Source organism: Pleurodeles waltl, chromosome 2_1, assembly GCF_031143425.1.
Source record: "Pleurodeles waltl isolate 20211129_DDA chromosome 2_1, aPleWal1.hap1.20221129, whole genome shotgun sequence".
Lineage (NCBI taxonomy): Eukaryota > Metazoa > Chordata > Amphibia > Caudata > Salamandridae > Pleurodeles > Pleurodeles waltl.
In genome coordinates, this window is record NC_090438.1 from 517,965,012 (window position 1) to 517,982,528 (window position 17,517).

Consider the following 17,517-nt stretch of genomic DNA (forward strand, 5'->3'; position numbering starts at 1 on the left):
TCGAATCCGGCTAATTACCGATGCGTGGAGGCGCCGGCCTCGGACAATGCAATCCGCTAAGTGCACTCAGGCTCCTGTCAGAGGCGGACACTTGCTTTAATTGCACACAGCGCGCTCGCGCCGAGGCCAGGCGGGTCCTCCGAGCCTCTGGCGGCAGAATATTAAAAAGACAAGTCACGTCCAGCGCACGCTCCTCGCCGGGGACCCGTGCCCGGGGGTAGGCGCAGAGAGCCCTCCAACCACTCTCCTGGGAGAAGTGCGGCGAAGAGTCGGGGTGACCACCCCTCGCCTGAAAGCCGCGTGAGTACCGGAAGCAGCGGCAGGTGGTGTGTAAACAGTCCCACGGATCTGGAAACGATGCTTTCCAGCTCTGTGCTTCCGGGCGCAGGCAAGTCCAGGGCTGTTCTAGGGAAATAAATGGAGAACTGGCTGACACACACAGACCGGAGGCACGCCAATCAGTCGCATGCAGCCAGGTCTGTAACCACTCTGCACCCACAGGCCTGATGTAATACAGGGCAGGAGGTGACGGACTGTCAGTGCACACCCGATCCATTCAAACCAAACAGTTTACAGAGGGTACCTTCTGGCGTGAGATCCTCGCCAGCCGTCAGCGCGCTGGTAGTGCCGTACGCCCCTCGGGGGATCAGCAGGCCGCGTTGAGTCCCACTGACCACGTTACAAGCTCGGAGCTACTACAGCATGTGAACAACCGAAAGAGCCTGGCTTGTAGGGGGCCGGCATTGTCCGGACCGCTAACCCTTCACTGCCCCGTACAATTAACACCTTCCGTCAGTGTGGGGAAGGAATGCAGCGTACCTCCAACAGCTGTAGAACAGCCACACCAACAATGCACGTTTCTATTGTACTATACCCTAACCAACTGACAGCACACAAAGCAGAAAAGATACACTTTGTGCCCTGCAGTCAGTCCGGTAAAGTTCGTGCCCTGCGGAGCGCCGATATTGGCAACCCTTCCCCAGCAAACATTGTGAAACTACTACTTGGCACACAAGGCATTAAATAATTCAGACAACGCAAGGTTTGGTGGAAAACAGCGCAACAGATTGATTACGTGAGTATCTGGACAAATACGGGTAACACAATTTACAAGAAAAAGCATATGGAGAAAAGACAAAAAATAAAAGATGATATTGCCTTACTAGACCAGTTAAGAAACAATGTGATTATACAAGTGTTTACCACTAAATACCTGTACTCTAAAAGAGATCAGCACAGAATGCAGTCAACAAGTTCAGGTGAAAACACCACGCGCGGTAGCTATTCCATCCATATTTATAGCAGAAAAAAATCAAGTATTTATTTGGAAAGAGGAGTTCAAAACAGGTCTGTAAATTCAGATTATTTAAAGTTCAGTTGAACATTCTGACACCTTTTCCGCAACTGACTAACCATTAGAGGCGCACGCGTTAGTAAAAGATCACACAATTCGAAGTGGCCTGTGCTGAAAGCGCTGTGCAGGGACCTAGGAAGGTAACACGGGGCATCCCACCCTGAGATACTAGGAATCTCTTGACAGAGGAGCGCAGGAGGAAGCACGGCCAGAGCCAGGGGTGAGCACTCCGGGAGGCAGGCTTGGGGCAGTCAGTGATCGGAGAGTAAACCTCTGGCGTTGAGGGGATTATGCATTATCCTGCCTTCCCATCTCCATCACCGGGCGCGCATCTCCTCACCTAAGTAAAACCAACAATAAGTAAAACCAACGGAAGGCGCCTACTGGCTGCAAAGTGCGTACTGACCGGTGTACTGGACCAGGAACATGCTGGCGGCCAGCCCACGGCCCCGACGGCACGCGCACAAATCCACGCGCGCGCCGATGCCTCCGTCAGGCTCGGCTTCACACGAGCGACTGAGCTGCAGGCAGCAGAGCAGAGGAGGGACGGGAGAGGAGGCGGATCCCAGGACCACTCCGACGGCAGCAGCAGCACGCACCGGCCGCGAGCCCCCCGGCGGCCATGTGTCCCCATCCGTCTCTGCTGACACGTTATAGGACGCCTCCTAAAGATGGGGAGGCTGGGCTCCGAGGGGAGCAGGTGGGGAAGCAATTAGCGCCACGTTCATCTGCGTAGCCGTGCGGGAACCCAGAGCTCCGGGCTGGGGGATGCGCGGAGTCATGCGCGGGGCTCTCGGGATCAGGCACCGGGCGAGGGTGAAGCAAAGCAGGTAAAAGGGAGACTGCTCCCCACGCATGCATACAGCAAGTCGGCCCTAGCAGAAACATTTCACAGTGCGTCTTAAAAACTCTCCCTTCCAAAGAGCTCGCGCCTGAATAAATCAAGTACTAAGTGCTCTAAATGTCGTCCAGTCTGCGGGAGCTATCCAGTCTCAAACGACCCTGTGTAGCACTTAACGAATTAAGAACACACGTTCACCTCTGCCGTTGCAAATATTCGTCCTGGCTGCAAATGCCAAATACGGTCATAGGTGCGCTCCCGAGGGCAATTAAACACAACCATAATAACAACCAACATAGCTCTGTGGGACAATGCTGCTGAAATGAAAAGTCTGTTAGACGGAAGCGCAGCGCATGGCGAAGCTACCATTTTTTAGGAAGCCACTTCGGCATTCAATGTATTTAATAAAAAAAAAAGCCAACTGCAACTGGTTCTAGTAGGAGTGCACTAGCAAATAAGAGCTTACCACCAGACATGAGACACAGGCTTTGCAGCTCCGGGTTAGTACATCCTTCCAAACGCCGAGAATAAGTTGGTGGCCATTCTTATTGGCTGCAGACAGCTAGCTACTCAGGGTCGCTGTTAGTTGTCTCAGCTTTCCTGGACACATTTTGCGGGACAGTTTTCTGTGTCTGGCTGTGAAATCTGCCAATTTATTTGGTCCACCTGCAGAGCACAGTTTGCAGGTTATTTTTTAAATAGTCTTAGCGCTCCTACCCCGAGCCCCTTAGGGATGTGCAATTGGAGTTTTACCACAGTACCGCGCACGCAACATAATAAATGCCAGGGACACCATTTGTGGGTATAATATGTCGCAAGTTTATTGATTACACAGGTTGGGTTAGCTTACGGGCGATCTCAATGTCAGAGATGAGTTGGTTAAAAATTGGCCGACACCCATCCTGAGAAAGCTAGAGCTGTTCCGTCTGGTGTTCTCCGCACCAACGTGCTTAACTTCTTACAGCTCGTTCCTTTATCGTGGTTTACCACTTTATTAATGTGTCATGCTCCTGACAAGTCAGAGCGATACCCCGGCCAGTCTCCAGAGTTGCTCAGGATTCCAACTGTCCCTTGCGGGATTAAGGAGCGCCGTTGTGTCATCCCAGGCCCCGCCGTAAAGAATCACAATGGCCTGAGGAATTGCTTTTGGCCCCAGGAATCACCATCTGGAGGCCTTTTAATCAATTTTAAAGCTTTAGGATCGCCCTGTAACTCCGCTTTGCGACAATTCTTGATTCCTCTGTAAAGAAAGTCATGTTATAAACTTCCTTCTCACATATGTGCCCATCCCTTCTTCTATGAATGCATCCAGCCCCGGTTTGCCACTGTTGTAGGGTGGGTGGGAGGTTTCTCGTCGTTCGCCCAAAGAGGCTCAACCCTGAGAGGTCACCCCTTAAGAGACCTCCAGGCCTCACTCCTCCCTCCTCACACCTTGGGGGCCATAAACCGAGCAGTGGACCACCCTCACCAAGTACGGAGGCCCCTTCTGTCCATCTGCCTCCCTAAAAGGGGAGCGATGCAAGGAAGCTGTCCCCCTATTGTCGCCCTGCGTGCGACGTGGCCAGCTACATAACGCTGCTACCCCTAGCCCCTTAGGGGTGTGCAGTTTTTACCACAACACCATGCATATGACATAATAAATGCCAGGGACACCATTTGTGGGTATAATATGTAACAAGTTTATTGATTACACAGGTTGGGTTAGCTTACGGGCGATCCCGGTGTCGGAGATGAGTTGGTTAAAAATTGTCCGACACCCATCCTAAGAAAGCTAGAGCTGTTCAGTCTGGTGTTCTCCGCACCAACGTGCTTAACTTCTTACAGCTTGTTCCTTTATCGTGGTTTACCACTTTATTAATGTGTCATGCTCCTGACAAGTCAGAGCGAGACCCCGGCCAGTCTCCACAGTTGCTCAGGATTCCAGCTGTCCCTTGCGGGATTAAGAAGCACTGTCGCGTCATCCCAGGCCCGCCGCAAAGACTCCCAGTGGCCTGAGGAATTGCTTTTGGCTCCAGGAATCACCATCTGGAGGCCTTTTAATCAATTTTAAAGCTTTAGGATCGCCCTGTAACTCCGCCAAGCCTCGGGGATAGCATCTCGTAATAACCGAGGCCCCCCTCCACCTGTGCTCATCCCTTACTTGCTACCTACAGCCTGCTACCTCGAGAGCATCTCTAATATTTAGTAGAAAAATATCAGTGCCCGCATCAGACAAGTGTACCCCGTCTGACGCAAAATTACTGCTCTGGCGTCTACTCAGCAGGGTAAGTCTGATGAAACCAAATCCCTGCTGCTTAGCAAATTTTTGTAGCGACCGGTTGATTCTCCGCCTGGACATTTCAATTGCGGCCAGAGACCTGGCTCCCTGCCACACCTCACGTGGGATAATCTCAGACCAAATTATTTCCCCGTCCTCCATCAGGGCGGCAAGTCAGGCAAGACCCTGCATCATCGCCTGCAACAGTGGGCCCCTTCCACAAGCAATTAGATCATTTCCACCCAGGTGGACCACAAGAATGTCCGGCTTAAACCCTCTCTTCCCCACCAGCTGGCCAACTCTAGGTTCCAGCATGGCCAAACTCATTCCTGGGGTTCCCATCCAGGTGAGTTCGATGTTACTGAAACCGTGGTTCCAGGCACTCTCCCTGGCCCGGAGTTCTGCTCTGGCCACCAAGGAGGGGCCCATCACCCATACTGTCTTAGCCCCTATATGGACGAGAAGTTAAGCATTACCACACAATTTGTTGACATCTGTGATCGCATATTTTATGGCCAAACAACGTTACAATATATTCAACACATTTAGCACCATAGCAATGCCAATCTCTCAACTAGGCCCCCCCCGACAGCCTCCTTCCCTGGTTCGCTAAATGCTCTGCCCTTGGAGGGGCTTGTGATGACGACCCCTAGAGTCTCAGGACCGAATGTACAGTTTGTATCTCCCAGACTGCCACCTTCCGATCCGCTTAATAGCGTCCGCATGCAGGCTCTCCTCAAAGGCCGTGGTGGCTGCACCGATTCTAAAGGAATGTGTTGACCATTTTCTCCTCTGGGACCCCGCCTTTGCGATTGCCCACCTCAAGACCCTTCTATATTGAAACTGTGTTAAAGGCTGGACATCTTGGTGAAGCAACAGGTATCCTGGTTGTGTGGGACGGCATGCAATGTACCTCCTGAGGAGTTCTATTGGGCAACATTTGGGGTCGCTTAGTCCTCTCAAACACACCACCACACCTTTCCCTTTCTGGTCAGCTTTTGAGCGCCACACATTTAGTTCAGCCATGTCCTGACCTATCTTGAGATCATCCCATCTTAGTGTCCTATCGGAAGTGTCGCTCTTCGACCGCGCCACTAACTCTGAAGTCCTGAACACTCCGAAAAAAGCTAGGGAAAATGTGACACAGAATAACAGCTCCTCGTACTGTGTGTTACAAATGGCTGTGAGTGCCCCCACCAAAGCCCTGAGCATGTCTAAATCGATGGGTGCCCTTTGGTCAGGTATCTTTCCTTCTTGTCTAGCCCATTCTTTCAGTGCTGCCCTCAACGGGAAGCCCGCCGTCGGATCTTCCTCTCCCTTCAGTTTTGAGAAATGGGCGATTGCTGCCAAGTGCCTTGAGACCCACGCGTGTGATTTCCCATTGTCTTTTGCCCACAATATGAAGTGATGCACCCTTCTTGCCGGTGGATGGGTGTCCCCAGATCCCAATGACTGTGTTACTGATGTGAACCTGTTGAAACATGCCCTCTATCTGCCTCGGGTATCAGGGGCCAGTGATTACTCTCCCAGCGCCCCTATCCTTTGCTCCACTGTACCAAACGCCACCACTCCGCATTGAACAGCGTCATCTCCGCCATCACCTGGGGGCAAGACGCCCAGAATGTTGCCCACTGAAAACGAGAGAGCATCAGTGGCCACGTTCTTCACCCCTTGCACATGCTGCATGCGAAATTACACGTTTCTTAACAGGCAACCCCTCACTAGCTCCCTCAACAGCCCTACCAATACTGGGCCATTCCCGGACTGGCAATTGATGGCCTGTACTACGGCCATGTTGTCCGACCAGAATGTAATCCTCTTGTTGGCTAACAATTGTGGCCACAGATGGAGAGAGAGGACAATTGGGAACATTTCCAGTACGGTAATGTTCTTTGTGAGTCCATGCCTAATCCATGCAATGGGCCATTTCGCTGCACACCATTGACGGTCAAGTATGACCCCAAAACCACCTCTACCTGAAGCATCGGTGGCGAGCTGGAGCTGCTGACTGGTGCACCATGGAGTGCGCCACAACAGGGTCCCATTGAAATTCTCCATAAATGACAGCCACATGCGCAGGTCCTCCTTCAGGCCCGCCCTGAGGCGCACCGAGTGTCAGGGTTTTTTGACCTTCACCGTTGCCCTTGCTAGCCGCCTGGCAAATATTCTGCCCGCTGGTATAATCCTTGCTGCAAAGTTGAGCCTGCCAAGGAGGCTCTGAATTGTGGCTAGCATCGCTTTATCCTTGCTCAGCACCTGCCGGATGTCGGCCTGCAGAGCCGTGACCTTGTCCTCCGTTTATCGGCACATCCCTTCCATTGAATCAATTTCAGTGCCCAAGAATGTCCAGCCCGCAGTAGGTCCCCGAGTCTTTCCTGGAGCCAATGGCACCCCCAGTGACTGACTGAGGTGTTCAAATGCATTGAGGGTTGCCCTACACTTGCTAGAACCTGCCTTGCCTATGAAGAGGAAGACTTCTAGGTAGTGCAGTAAACTCCCCGAGGGGGGGGGGGTGCCTTCTCTCAGGGCCCATTCCAAGAAGCATGCAAAGGTTTCGAACAAAGAACATGTCACAGCACAACCCATGGGCATGCACTTGTCGTGAAAGTATTGGCCAGCCCACTGCATCCCTAGGAGGTGAAAGCTACTCGGGTGGACTGGGAGAAGGCGGAACGCGGACTCAATGTCCGCCTTTGCCATGAGCGCACCTTTGCCTGCTGCGCGAACTAGGTCAATCGCCCCGTCAAACGAAGCATAGCAAACTGAGCACGTTCCTTCTTCTAGGTAGTCATTCACGGATGACCCTTTGGGGTAAGAGAGATGGTGGATCAACCTATACTTGCCCTGTTCCTTCTTTGGTACAATCCCCAGAGATGACACAATGAAATTTAGAAGGGGTGGCTGGGTGAAGGGGCCAGCCACCCGCCCCCCCCAATTGACGCTCCTTCTCCAGCTCCTCCTCCACCACTCCTGGGGCTTCAATGGGCTAGCGTAAGTTATTGGCTCCCCTAGTAACTGTCGGGCCGGAATAAGGGATCCTAAAACCTTCACTGAAACCTCTGAACAATAGCTCGCGTTCCACTGGTCTAGGGTAGCCTTTAAGGATCCGGGCCAAGGTGCAAGTTATGGGAGAAGGTGCTATTGTAGTATGTTGCGAGTCCGGACAATTAGGGCTGCTTGGCACCAGCATAGGTACCCATTGACTTATCGGTCTTGCTCCCTTTGTTGCACTCGGCTGCTGGGCGCCATCCAGCGCACTTGGAGCAGTTGTGGGTGAATTTGCAGACGGCACCCCATGAGCATGCCCCGGCGTTGTATAGCCTGCATGAATTATTGTTGAACCTATACTGATAAGCCCCTCTGTGGGGGCTTCCCTCGAAAGGAGGGCCTAAGCTGCTGCTTAAAATAGTATGGCCTTGGTTGTTTGTGTCTAGCGAAACGGGGATCACCGTTTGCTGGCCTGCTGCCATTGCCCATGTACTGGACCCAGAGTTCAATTTCACGGCAGTCCCATGCCATCTCAGGTGCCTGTTCCATCTATTGCCTGAATTCTCTGTCGTAGTTTAGCCACCCTGTGCCCCCATTGCGGGTATATTATTCGTATATGACCCGGCTGTATTTGCATAGAGCCGGTCCCTGTTCAGGGAACTTCTCCATGATCACTGTGGATACATTGCGAATGCCTCTAACCAGTTGTCTATTGATTCCTCTGGCTTAACCTTCCTCTTCCATTTATGCTTCTCTACCTCCTTGCTGGGTACCGTTATGTCTGCGCCCTCTTTGGCAAATGTGAGCAGCGAGAAAATGTCAATTAATTCCCTGTTCCATATTCTCTCCCTAGCTTCTAAAGGGACCCTCCACACCAGGGATGACCTCCCAGACAACAAGGGGGAATCGGGCCTAACAACAGTCCTTCTGTCGTTCCCTCCTGCTAGAGTATCTGTCGCGACCCTGTCCACAACCTCGGCTCCCAGCACCGAAGCCTCGCCCTGCCACTTCGGCGGAAAGTTGGTGCCCTGGCCCCACACCTGTCCTGCGCATGCTCACCTGCTGCTAGCGCCTTGTTCGTCCATGCCCAAACCCGCTAGCGCTTTCGCTCAGGCCATGAAGCTGTGCATCACCTCCATTACTTACCCAGTCCAACCTGTAACCCCTGCCCCGATGCTCCTGGGGTGGGGCTGCAGGACACACTTGTTGCGGGCTGGCCGGTTTGCTCCTGCGCAATTCGCATGATCGCCCCTGTGGCAAGCCCCCCAGCCGTGAGGGGAACCCCACTTGCACCAGCCACCTCCTATTCCAGAATGTCTTTCTTAGTTCTCCTCTGCCTGCTGCCCTTCTGGGAAGTTGAGGGGCCTTCCGATAAATTGCTGTCCGCCAGGTCCTTCTTGGCCCCTTTGAGTTTGTTCCTGGCCGTGGCCCTCGCCGGCCTCTTCCTTTCGGCAGGCGCTACGACACTCTCTCCACTTGGGAGACAGAGGCCAGAGTCTGAAGGCTGCACCTCATCCGTGTTTGTCGCGGCGGGGTTTTCCGACTGCTGCTGGACTCCTAGTGCAGCCACCATCTTCCTTGCCCATTCCAACCCTTTCGCCTGTCCCATGGCCATGAATTTCGCCCAGATCTCAGCCTCCTCCTGGTTCTCCTCGGGGAAAAAAAAAGTGAAGGCGAACCGTGGACTTCCATCATAGCCGATGTGCGTGTGGGTTAGGAATTTAGGTCTGCAATTAAGATAAGACAGCTTCATTACTGCGCCCTTGTCGATGCACCACCTAGTTAGTAGCTCGCCCCGTGTCAGCCCCATTTTTTTTTTTTTTTTTTTTGTGAAATTGTGGCTGCGCTTGCCAGCCCCCATAGTCCCCAGCCCTACTTCCGCTGTGCCGCTCCCCATCGGCCCTCATGGCCGCTCATCAGCCGTTAGGTGTAACCCAAGAGGGGCAACATCCTGACAAATAATGTGTTACCCGCTGGCGGGACTTGATAGCTGATACCCCTTTAAGCGCTTTACTCGAATGCCGCGGGGTACCTGTAAAGTGACCACCTCATCTGTCCACCCCCCTGAACTGTGCCCCCCCCTTGGGAAACCTAGCTCGCATGTGCCGCTGCCAGGCCAGGCCACCTAGCTGCTCGCCTGCCACCTCCCTTCATGGTGGTCACTTAGTACCCTTACCCTCCTTACTGTGTACCTCACAGTCCACCTTAGTACCCTACTGACTGTGCCTCGCCGTTGCCTTATGTGGCCAACCACAGGAATTCCAACAGTGCGGCGGCCCCCTGGAAGCAAACTGACAATTAACAATCCATGCATCCCCATTTGTAAATTATTTTTTAATTTTTTATTATCTTTACATATGTGCAATTACTAATTAAATATACTGCATGTAAGGTGGGGATTGAGTTCCAGGCTAGCTGCCTCGTATTCGCCCGTTGTAGAATATAAATTAACAGCCTCTGACTCTCCGAGTTGCTGGCGCTTCGTGCCAGGCTCGGTGGGCCCATGCAGGAATACAGCTGAACGGGCATGGCGAGGTGTCACCTCGTCTGAGCGATGGGTGGGGGGATGGGCGCGCTTGATTTCACGCGCCCCATGGCCCGGTGCCCCAGCGCGGGAACGTCCCTCCTACCGGCATGCCAGCGATGGGCGTGCTGTTCGGTGGATCTTGAGCGCCCTCCATGGCTCTGCCCCTGCCCCCCGCCGCGACCCACTGTGCTCGATGCTGGCGCTGCCCAGCACCAGCAATTGACCGCCACTCAGCCTACTTTGCGCTGCGTGCTGCAACCCGCTCAACTCAGGTGAGGAACGGTGCAGGGGTGGTGGATTGGGGGCTGTGTGAATATTCTTGCAAACCCACTTCGGAATCGCATCAGAAGCACATAGAACATGCGTCCCAGGAGCATTGAGCGAGTTGGTCGATCGGGGGAGGGGAGTTCGGGGAGGTTGGATTGAAGCTTTGGGCCAGATGTTCGATGGTTTACCTGGTCGGCAATGCGGTCGTGCCCCAGTTTATGTAAAGTTGCCGAACTTTGTAAACTATGTAAAGTTGTCTCATCGCCCACATATCCCACCGAGAAAATAGCTGTCATTCACCATATTCAGAACACACCGATTGCGGTCGGAGCATCCCTATTGCATCCCCCCACGCTGGCCCCTCAATTACTCCGACTAACCTCGTTCTTGACTTGCTCTGGGTGTCCACAGCCAGCTACTTACTTTCTTGTTGTTCGCCCAAAGAGGCCCAGCCCTGAGAGGTCACCCCTTAAGAGACCTCCAGGCCTCACTCCTCCCTCCTCACACCTTGGGGGCCACAAACCGAGCGGTGGACCACCCTCACCAAGTACGGAGGCCCCTTCTGTCCATCTGCCTCCCTAACAGGGGAGCGACGCTAGGAAGCTGTCCCCCCTATTGTCGCCCTGCGTGCGACGTGGCCAGCTACATTCCCTCTGCAGGTAACCACAGAGTCAACAATCTTCGCTCTTTGTTAGAGTTAGTGGAGCGATTGGTGTGCTGCTTCCAGCTATCCTAAAGTGAAAATCCAACAATGAAGCAACATCCTAAGCTACTACAATATGAAAACTAGAAGTATGTCCCCTTTACTGAACACAGCACATTAGCAGCATGACGCTCAACCCTTAAAATGCATGTTATTAAGTGGAGATTAGGTTTGTGTTGCAAGCAGTGAATTTATAAAGCATACACACATAAATATTGCAAAGTGGATACTTTTGAAAAAGGTTCGGTATTTTTTTGCATTTTGAAGAAATCCTATGTGCACGAATGTCTTTAAATTGTGACCAAAAAACCCTCCAAGCCAAACAGTGTTACCATGACAACAAAGTAAAACAAATGGACTTGCAAGTTAAAATATCGAACTCCACAGTGCCTTTAAAACAGGAAAAGGCTTTGGTTGGAAGTTTGCACTTTTGCAGGGTAATCCCACATTTTTTGCTCTTTTTACTGACTATAGAATGTAGCGCAGTTTACCCTTGCAAATCAGTGGTAAAATACTTGTGCTTCTACTTTTAACATGGTAAAAGTAGCATAGTAATTGGCATATTTATTGACCCTTTAAGTCCCAAGTATATGGAAAATAAAGTGCACCCACAGCCTCTAAAATAAATGTCACCAGTGGGTTGCAGAACACATTGTGCCACTCAGTGCAAAGACAGGGGAAACATGACTGCAGGCCTGCCATGTGTAGCGTAATGGTACAGGTTTAAACTGCAAATTCAACTGCCAAAATAACCCATTTTGTCAGGCTAAAACCATCCGTTTAAACATTTATAAGTCACCCCTAAGTAAGCCTTACTGGCTATTAAGGCAGGTTGCATGATATATAAAGGTAGGACATGTAAAAGTTAATGTTAACATATCCTTACATTGACCAGTGCCTCAAAGCTATTTTCACTGTAGAAGGTTTGACTGTGTCATAGGAAAGCATTAGGATTCAATATAAGGTTTAATAAATGTCATCTCCCCCAAGAAAGTAGCTAGAGAAATATTTCAAGGACTCTTTTTAACAGTTAATCAAAATCCAGTTTAAAGGGAAATGTCAAAATCTGTCTAGCTAGCAGAGAAAAGGGTCTTTAGAAAAATTATATTTAGCTTCTCTAAATCTTCTAGATACCTTGCTGTAAGTATTCAACTGTTATCTTGCAGCTTGATGGCTCCTCATGGCGAGGTGTGAAGTGCTGTTAGGACAGGGACAACGGGTCTTGGGTATGGCAAGGAGTTGTCCTCCCCTTACCAGTGTGGAAGAAAAAACATGTACCCCTATATTTAAGACACCTCAAAATTTCAATCAAACTAAAATTGAACTCAAGACAGTTCTGCTCCATGTTGATCTTGCAAAAAAACATCCTTCCCAACATCAATTCAGCAGAGTAATAAAATAAGAAACTGGGACCACTCAATAACTGAGTTCTAGATCAAGAAGAAATGTTACAGGGTTTTATTACAGAAATCTTAAAATTAAGCAATACAGAAATGCCATGAAGGCTCAAATGAACAAGTTAGTTACCTTCCGTAACAAGGTATCTGTTAGAGAGACTATCTAGCTGCAGATTCCTTACCTTAGAATTCCCTGGTGTCAGCTTCGAATCCGGAGTTTTTTCTGAGCAGTACCCTGCGCACGCGCCGTCGGGCGGCGTCGTTCGGACCCGCGTGCGTCGACCAGCTCCGCGTGCGTCGTCAGCGTCATTGGAGCCACCTATGACGTCACAGTTGTCTATATAGATGCTGTCTCGGCGTGCGTACGTCAGTTCTTTTCCACAACTTCCCACGCCAGAAGCGCAGAGTCATGGAAGAACCACCTATCATGTATTTCACCTCTTTAACTGTTTGGAGTGAAAAATTATTTCATGCCTTTAAGAAAGGCAAAAAGATGCCAAGATAAAAAATATACATATGTACACATAAATACATATATACATATCTACATGAGAAAAATTTCCCCAGAGCGGGGAGGCTTGGGCGGGTGTAAGGAATCTGCAGCTAGATAGAGTCTCTACCAGATACCTCGTTATCGAAGGTAAGTAACTTGTTCATCTGATAGAGACTTCTAGCTGCAGCTTCCTTACCTTAGAATAGATACACAAGCTATAACCCATGGCGGTGGGTCTGCAGGAGATTTTTACACAAGAAAGTCTTGCAAAACAGACCGGGCAAAATGCCCCTCTCTCCTCACCAGGCAGTAGTGTTTTAAGAACGTGTGCAAAGAAGCCCACATTGCAGCCTGACAAATGTCCACCACCGGTACGCCACGTGCTAACGCAGTGGTAGCAGCTTTTCCCCTAGCCCTCGGGAGGCTCATTCTTCGCCAAAGCGTAGCATATTTTTATACAGAGAACGACCCAGCGCGAAATGGATCGTTTCTGCACTGCCCGACCCTTCTTTGCACCAACGTACCCCACAAAGAGTTGGTCATCCACCCGGAACTCTTTAGTGTGGTCAAGGTAGAACGATAACGCTCTTTTTGGGTCCAGCCGATGGAGACGCTCCTCTTCCTTAGAGGGATGCGGTGGTGCAAAGAAGGTGGGTAGGGTGATATTTTGACCCAGATGGAAAGGGGTCACCACCTTGGGGAGGAAAGAGGCACGAGTTCTGAGAACCACTTTTTCAGGAAAGATTGTGAGATACAGCGGTTTTGATGACAAAGCCTATAGCTCACTAACTCTTCTGGCAGATGTAATTGCCACCAAAAAAGCTGTCTTAATAGTAAGCACCCGAAGAGGACAGTTATGCAAGGGCTCGAAGGGAGCACACATAAGGAAGGTAAGAACCAAATTAAGATCCCACTGGGGCAATACGAAAGGCACAGGTGGTGATAGATGTACAAGCCCTTTCAAAAACCTCTGTACTAGGTGATTTAAACAGAGATGGTTGATCGGGCAACCGAAGAAAAGCCGATAAGGCTGCAAGATAGCCCTGGAGAGTCCCCAAGGAGGAACCCTGCTGGGCGAGAGACAAAATAAACAAAAGGATGTTAGACAGAGAAGAAAGAGGATCAATAGACCTCTCTGAACAATATGAAACAAAAGTTTCCAACAGCAGGCGTAGATCGACTTAGTAGAGGGACGCCTGGCTGACAGAATGACATCACAGACCTCGGGAGGGAGGTCATAAACCATCAACTGTCGCCGCTCAATCTCCACGCATGAAGGCGCAGAGTTGACAGGTTCGGGTGGAGAACCTTCCCCTGCTGCTGCAACAGAAGATCCTCCCGAAGAGGCAGCCTGATTGGAGGACCGATGCTCATTTTGAGAAGCTCTGGATACCAAACTCCCCGTGCCCAATCCGGAGCCACTAGGATTACTTGGGCCCGGTCGTTCTTGATTTTCTTGAGAACTCTGGGCAGAAGTGGTATAGGCGGAAAGGCGTACAGGAGGCCTGAACTCCACTCGCTCCGAAAAGCGTTGCCTCGCGATAGCCCCCTTGGAAACTCCAACGCGCAAAACTGCTGACATTGCGCGTTCTCTACAGAGGCGAACAGATCTAACCAAGGCTCTCCCCACTGCTGAAAGAGTCCTTGCGCCACTTCCGGATGGAGACACAATTTGTGATCCTCTAAGCATTTTCGGCTGAGTTCGTCTGCTCTGGCGTTCAGAGAACCTGCCAGGTGTTGAACCGCCAGGGTTATGCCCTGCTGTTCCAGCCATGTCCAGAGACGTAAAGCCTCTTGACAAAGGGTCCACGACCCCTCACTGCCCTGCTTGTTGCAGTACCACATTGCAGTAGTGTTGTCTGTGAACACCTGCACCACCTTCCCTTTCACAACAGGAAGAAATGCTTTTAATGCTAGCCGGAAGCTCCAACAAGTTGATGTGGAGCCCGGATTCCGCCGGAGACCAGTGACCAGTGACCTCTGATCTCCACCTCCCCCAGATGGCCGCCCCATCCCAGAAGTGACGCATTTGTCACTACTGTTAGATCTGGTTGGGAAAGGGAGAGGGTTCTGCCCTTGACCCACTCGCAGTTCACTAACCACCACTGCAGATCTTTTGCAGTCCACTCCGAGATCTGAACCACGTCGGTAAGATTTCCCTGATGCTGTGCCCATTGGAACTTCAGGTCCCACTGCAGAGCCCTCATGCGCCATCTGGCATGCTTGACCAACAGGATGCAGGAAGCCATGAGTCCCAGAAGCCTCAGAGTCTGTCTCACCGAGATCCAGGATAGAGGCCGAAACATCGGAATCATAACCTGAATATCCTGAACCCGCTGATCGGGAGGATAAGCCCGATACTGCACTGTGTCCAGAACAGCTCTGATGAAAGTGAGCTTCTGAGAGGGAGTCAGGTGTGACTTCGGCACATTTATAGTGAAACCCAGCGAATGCAAGAGGTCCGCCGTCATCTGGAGGTGGGTGATGAGAGCCTGGGGCGTAGGAGCCTTCAACAGCCAATCGTCTAGGTAGGGGAAGACTGAGATCCCTGACCTGCGCAAATGAGCTGCCACCACCGCCATCACCTTTGTGAACACCCGAGGGGCACTGGTGAGACCGAAAGGAAGCACGGTAAACTGAAAGTGCTCGTGGCCCACCTTGAACCGCAGGTAACACCTGTGGGCTGGCAGGATAGGAATATGGAAATATGCATCCTGCAAATCCAACGCTACCATCCAGTCTCCTTGGTCTAGGGCAGACAAAACCTGAGCAAGAGTGAGCATCTTGAATTTCTCCTTCTTGAGGAAGAGATTGATGTCCCTTAAATCCAAGATAGGGCGAAGGCCTTTGTTCTTTTTGGGAATCAAAAAGTAGCGGGAATAACAACCACTGCCTACTTCTGATATCGGGACTCTTTCTATGGCTCCCTTGGCCAAGAGAGCTATAACTTCCTCGCGGAGCAAAGCTAGATGGTCCTCCATCAGCCATTCCTTTGTCGGAGGGATAGAAGGAGGGAAAGACTGGAAGGGAAGGGAGTAGCCCTTCCGTATGATCTGCAGGTCCCACTTGTCCGTGGTGATGGAAAGCCAGTGAGGGAGATGAAAACAAATCCTCCCTCCAACTGGACGGACATGATCCCGCAGAACCACACTAGGAGGGCTTGTGCGCAGTGGAGGGGGGCTGTGTGGCGGCCAACCTCAGGCCAGACCCTCTGGGTCTGATGGTACCACAACCACGTCCTCTTCCGGGATGCTGTGAAGCCTGAGGACAGTGGCTAAACTGTGGCTGGCATGGTACCATACCCCTTCCGAAGCCTAGAAAGGGGCGAAAGACAGACTGCTGTCGTGCCGGCGCTGAAAGGCCCAAGGATCTGGCCGTGGCTCGAGAATCCTTGAACCTCTCAAGCGCGGAGTCTGCCTTTTCGCCAAAAAGGAGAGAGCCATCAAAGGGCATGTCCATCAAGCTGGACTGGACATCCCCTGAAAAACCAGTAGAACGTAGCCAGGCGAGGCGACATAGGGCCACAGACGATGAAATCGCTCTGCCCAGCGAGTCGGTTGTGTCCAAGCCACACCGGATCGTAAACTTGACTGCATCTCTCCCATCCTTGACAGCCTGGGTGAGAGTGTCCCGTACGCCCTCCGGGACCTGGGGCAGCACTTGCGCCACCGTATCCCATAATGTATGGGAATAACAGCCCAATAGGCAAGAGGTGTTTACGGACCTCAATGCCAGGCTGGTGGAAGAAAACATCTCCTTCCCAAGCTGATCCAGCCTCTTGGATTCCCTATCCGGGGGAGCGGAAGGGAAGGCACCATGGGAAGTAGAGGCTTGGACAACCAAGCTCTCAGGAGTGGGGTGTTGAGTCAGGAAACTAGGGTCGCTGGGAGCTGGTCTATGGCGGCGGCCCACCGTCCTATTCACAGGAGCCCCTGTGCTGGGTTTGGACCACGTACCCAGAAGGACGTCTGTAAGAGCCTCATTGAAGGGCAACAACGGCTCCGATATTGACACCCCCGGCTGAAGCACTTCTTTCAGGATATTCATCCTGACTGGCACTGTAGGCAAATCTAGGTCCAAGACCTCAGCTGCCCTACGCACCACCATAGCGAAAGAAGCACCCTCCTCCGTAGCCACATTAGGAGGAAAGAGCATACCAGTATCTGGAGACGTGTCCAGTCCACTGGCCTCCCCTAGATCCTCATACCAGTCCTGTTGCAATAAAGATTCTAAAGGGTCCTCAGACCCCTCCCATTCCTCTCCTGCGTCTGGCTGTTCCAAATAATGCTCAGACAATGATCTGGGCCGAACTGGCTCAGTCGAAGTCGACGTCATACGACGTCGCTCCGGCTCTGGATCATCCGGAATAAGGATGGGGCTGCCACCGGTGGACGCCGGCGGCGGAATCGTCGACGTCAGACCCGGCGCGAAGGAGGCCGACTGTGAGAGACCAGCGCCGGTCCGGATCCGGTATCGGATCCTGGGGTCCCCAATGGCGCCGAGGCCGAAGCCGCAGGCGTCAAATCCGAAGGGGCCCCTGCTGACCCCGCGGGCCCAAAGACCCACCCGAGGGTGCAGCCTGCTAAAAAACGAGACGCATGGCCTCGTAGAATTCTTTTATCTGAGCGACGGTCGATCTGGTCCCCGGAAAGGGGGGAAGACGCGGAGTCGACCCTGGCGACGGCTCTGC

At 51.9% G+C, this 17,517-nt stretch overlaps 1 protein-coding gene across 9 annotated transcripts in view; it reads right to left on the bottom strand.

The window, feature by feature from the left end:
- Positions 1-17,517, bottom strand: part of ENOX2 (ecto-NOX disulfide-thiol exchanger 2) — a 1,066,406-nt gene that overhangs the window by 987,495 nt on the left and 61,394 nt on the right. For 2 of the 9 annotated variants that reach the window (XM_069214169.1, XM_069214152.1), the window contains exon 1: positions 1,761-1,900. The exons of 5 other annotated variants lie outside the window; for them this stretch is intronic. In XM_069214169.1, coding sequence (XP_069070270.1) covers positions 1,761-1,782 — 22 coding nt within the window. In that variant the 5' untranslated portion in view covers positions 1,783-1,900. Of the gene's footprint in view, positions 1-1,760; positions 1,949-17,517 lie in introns of those variants that run through there. 2 more of the 9 variants (XM_069214177.1, XM_069214125.1) reach the window with 2 other exon arrangements.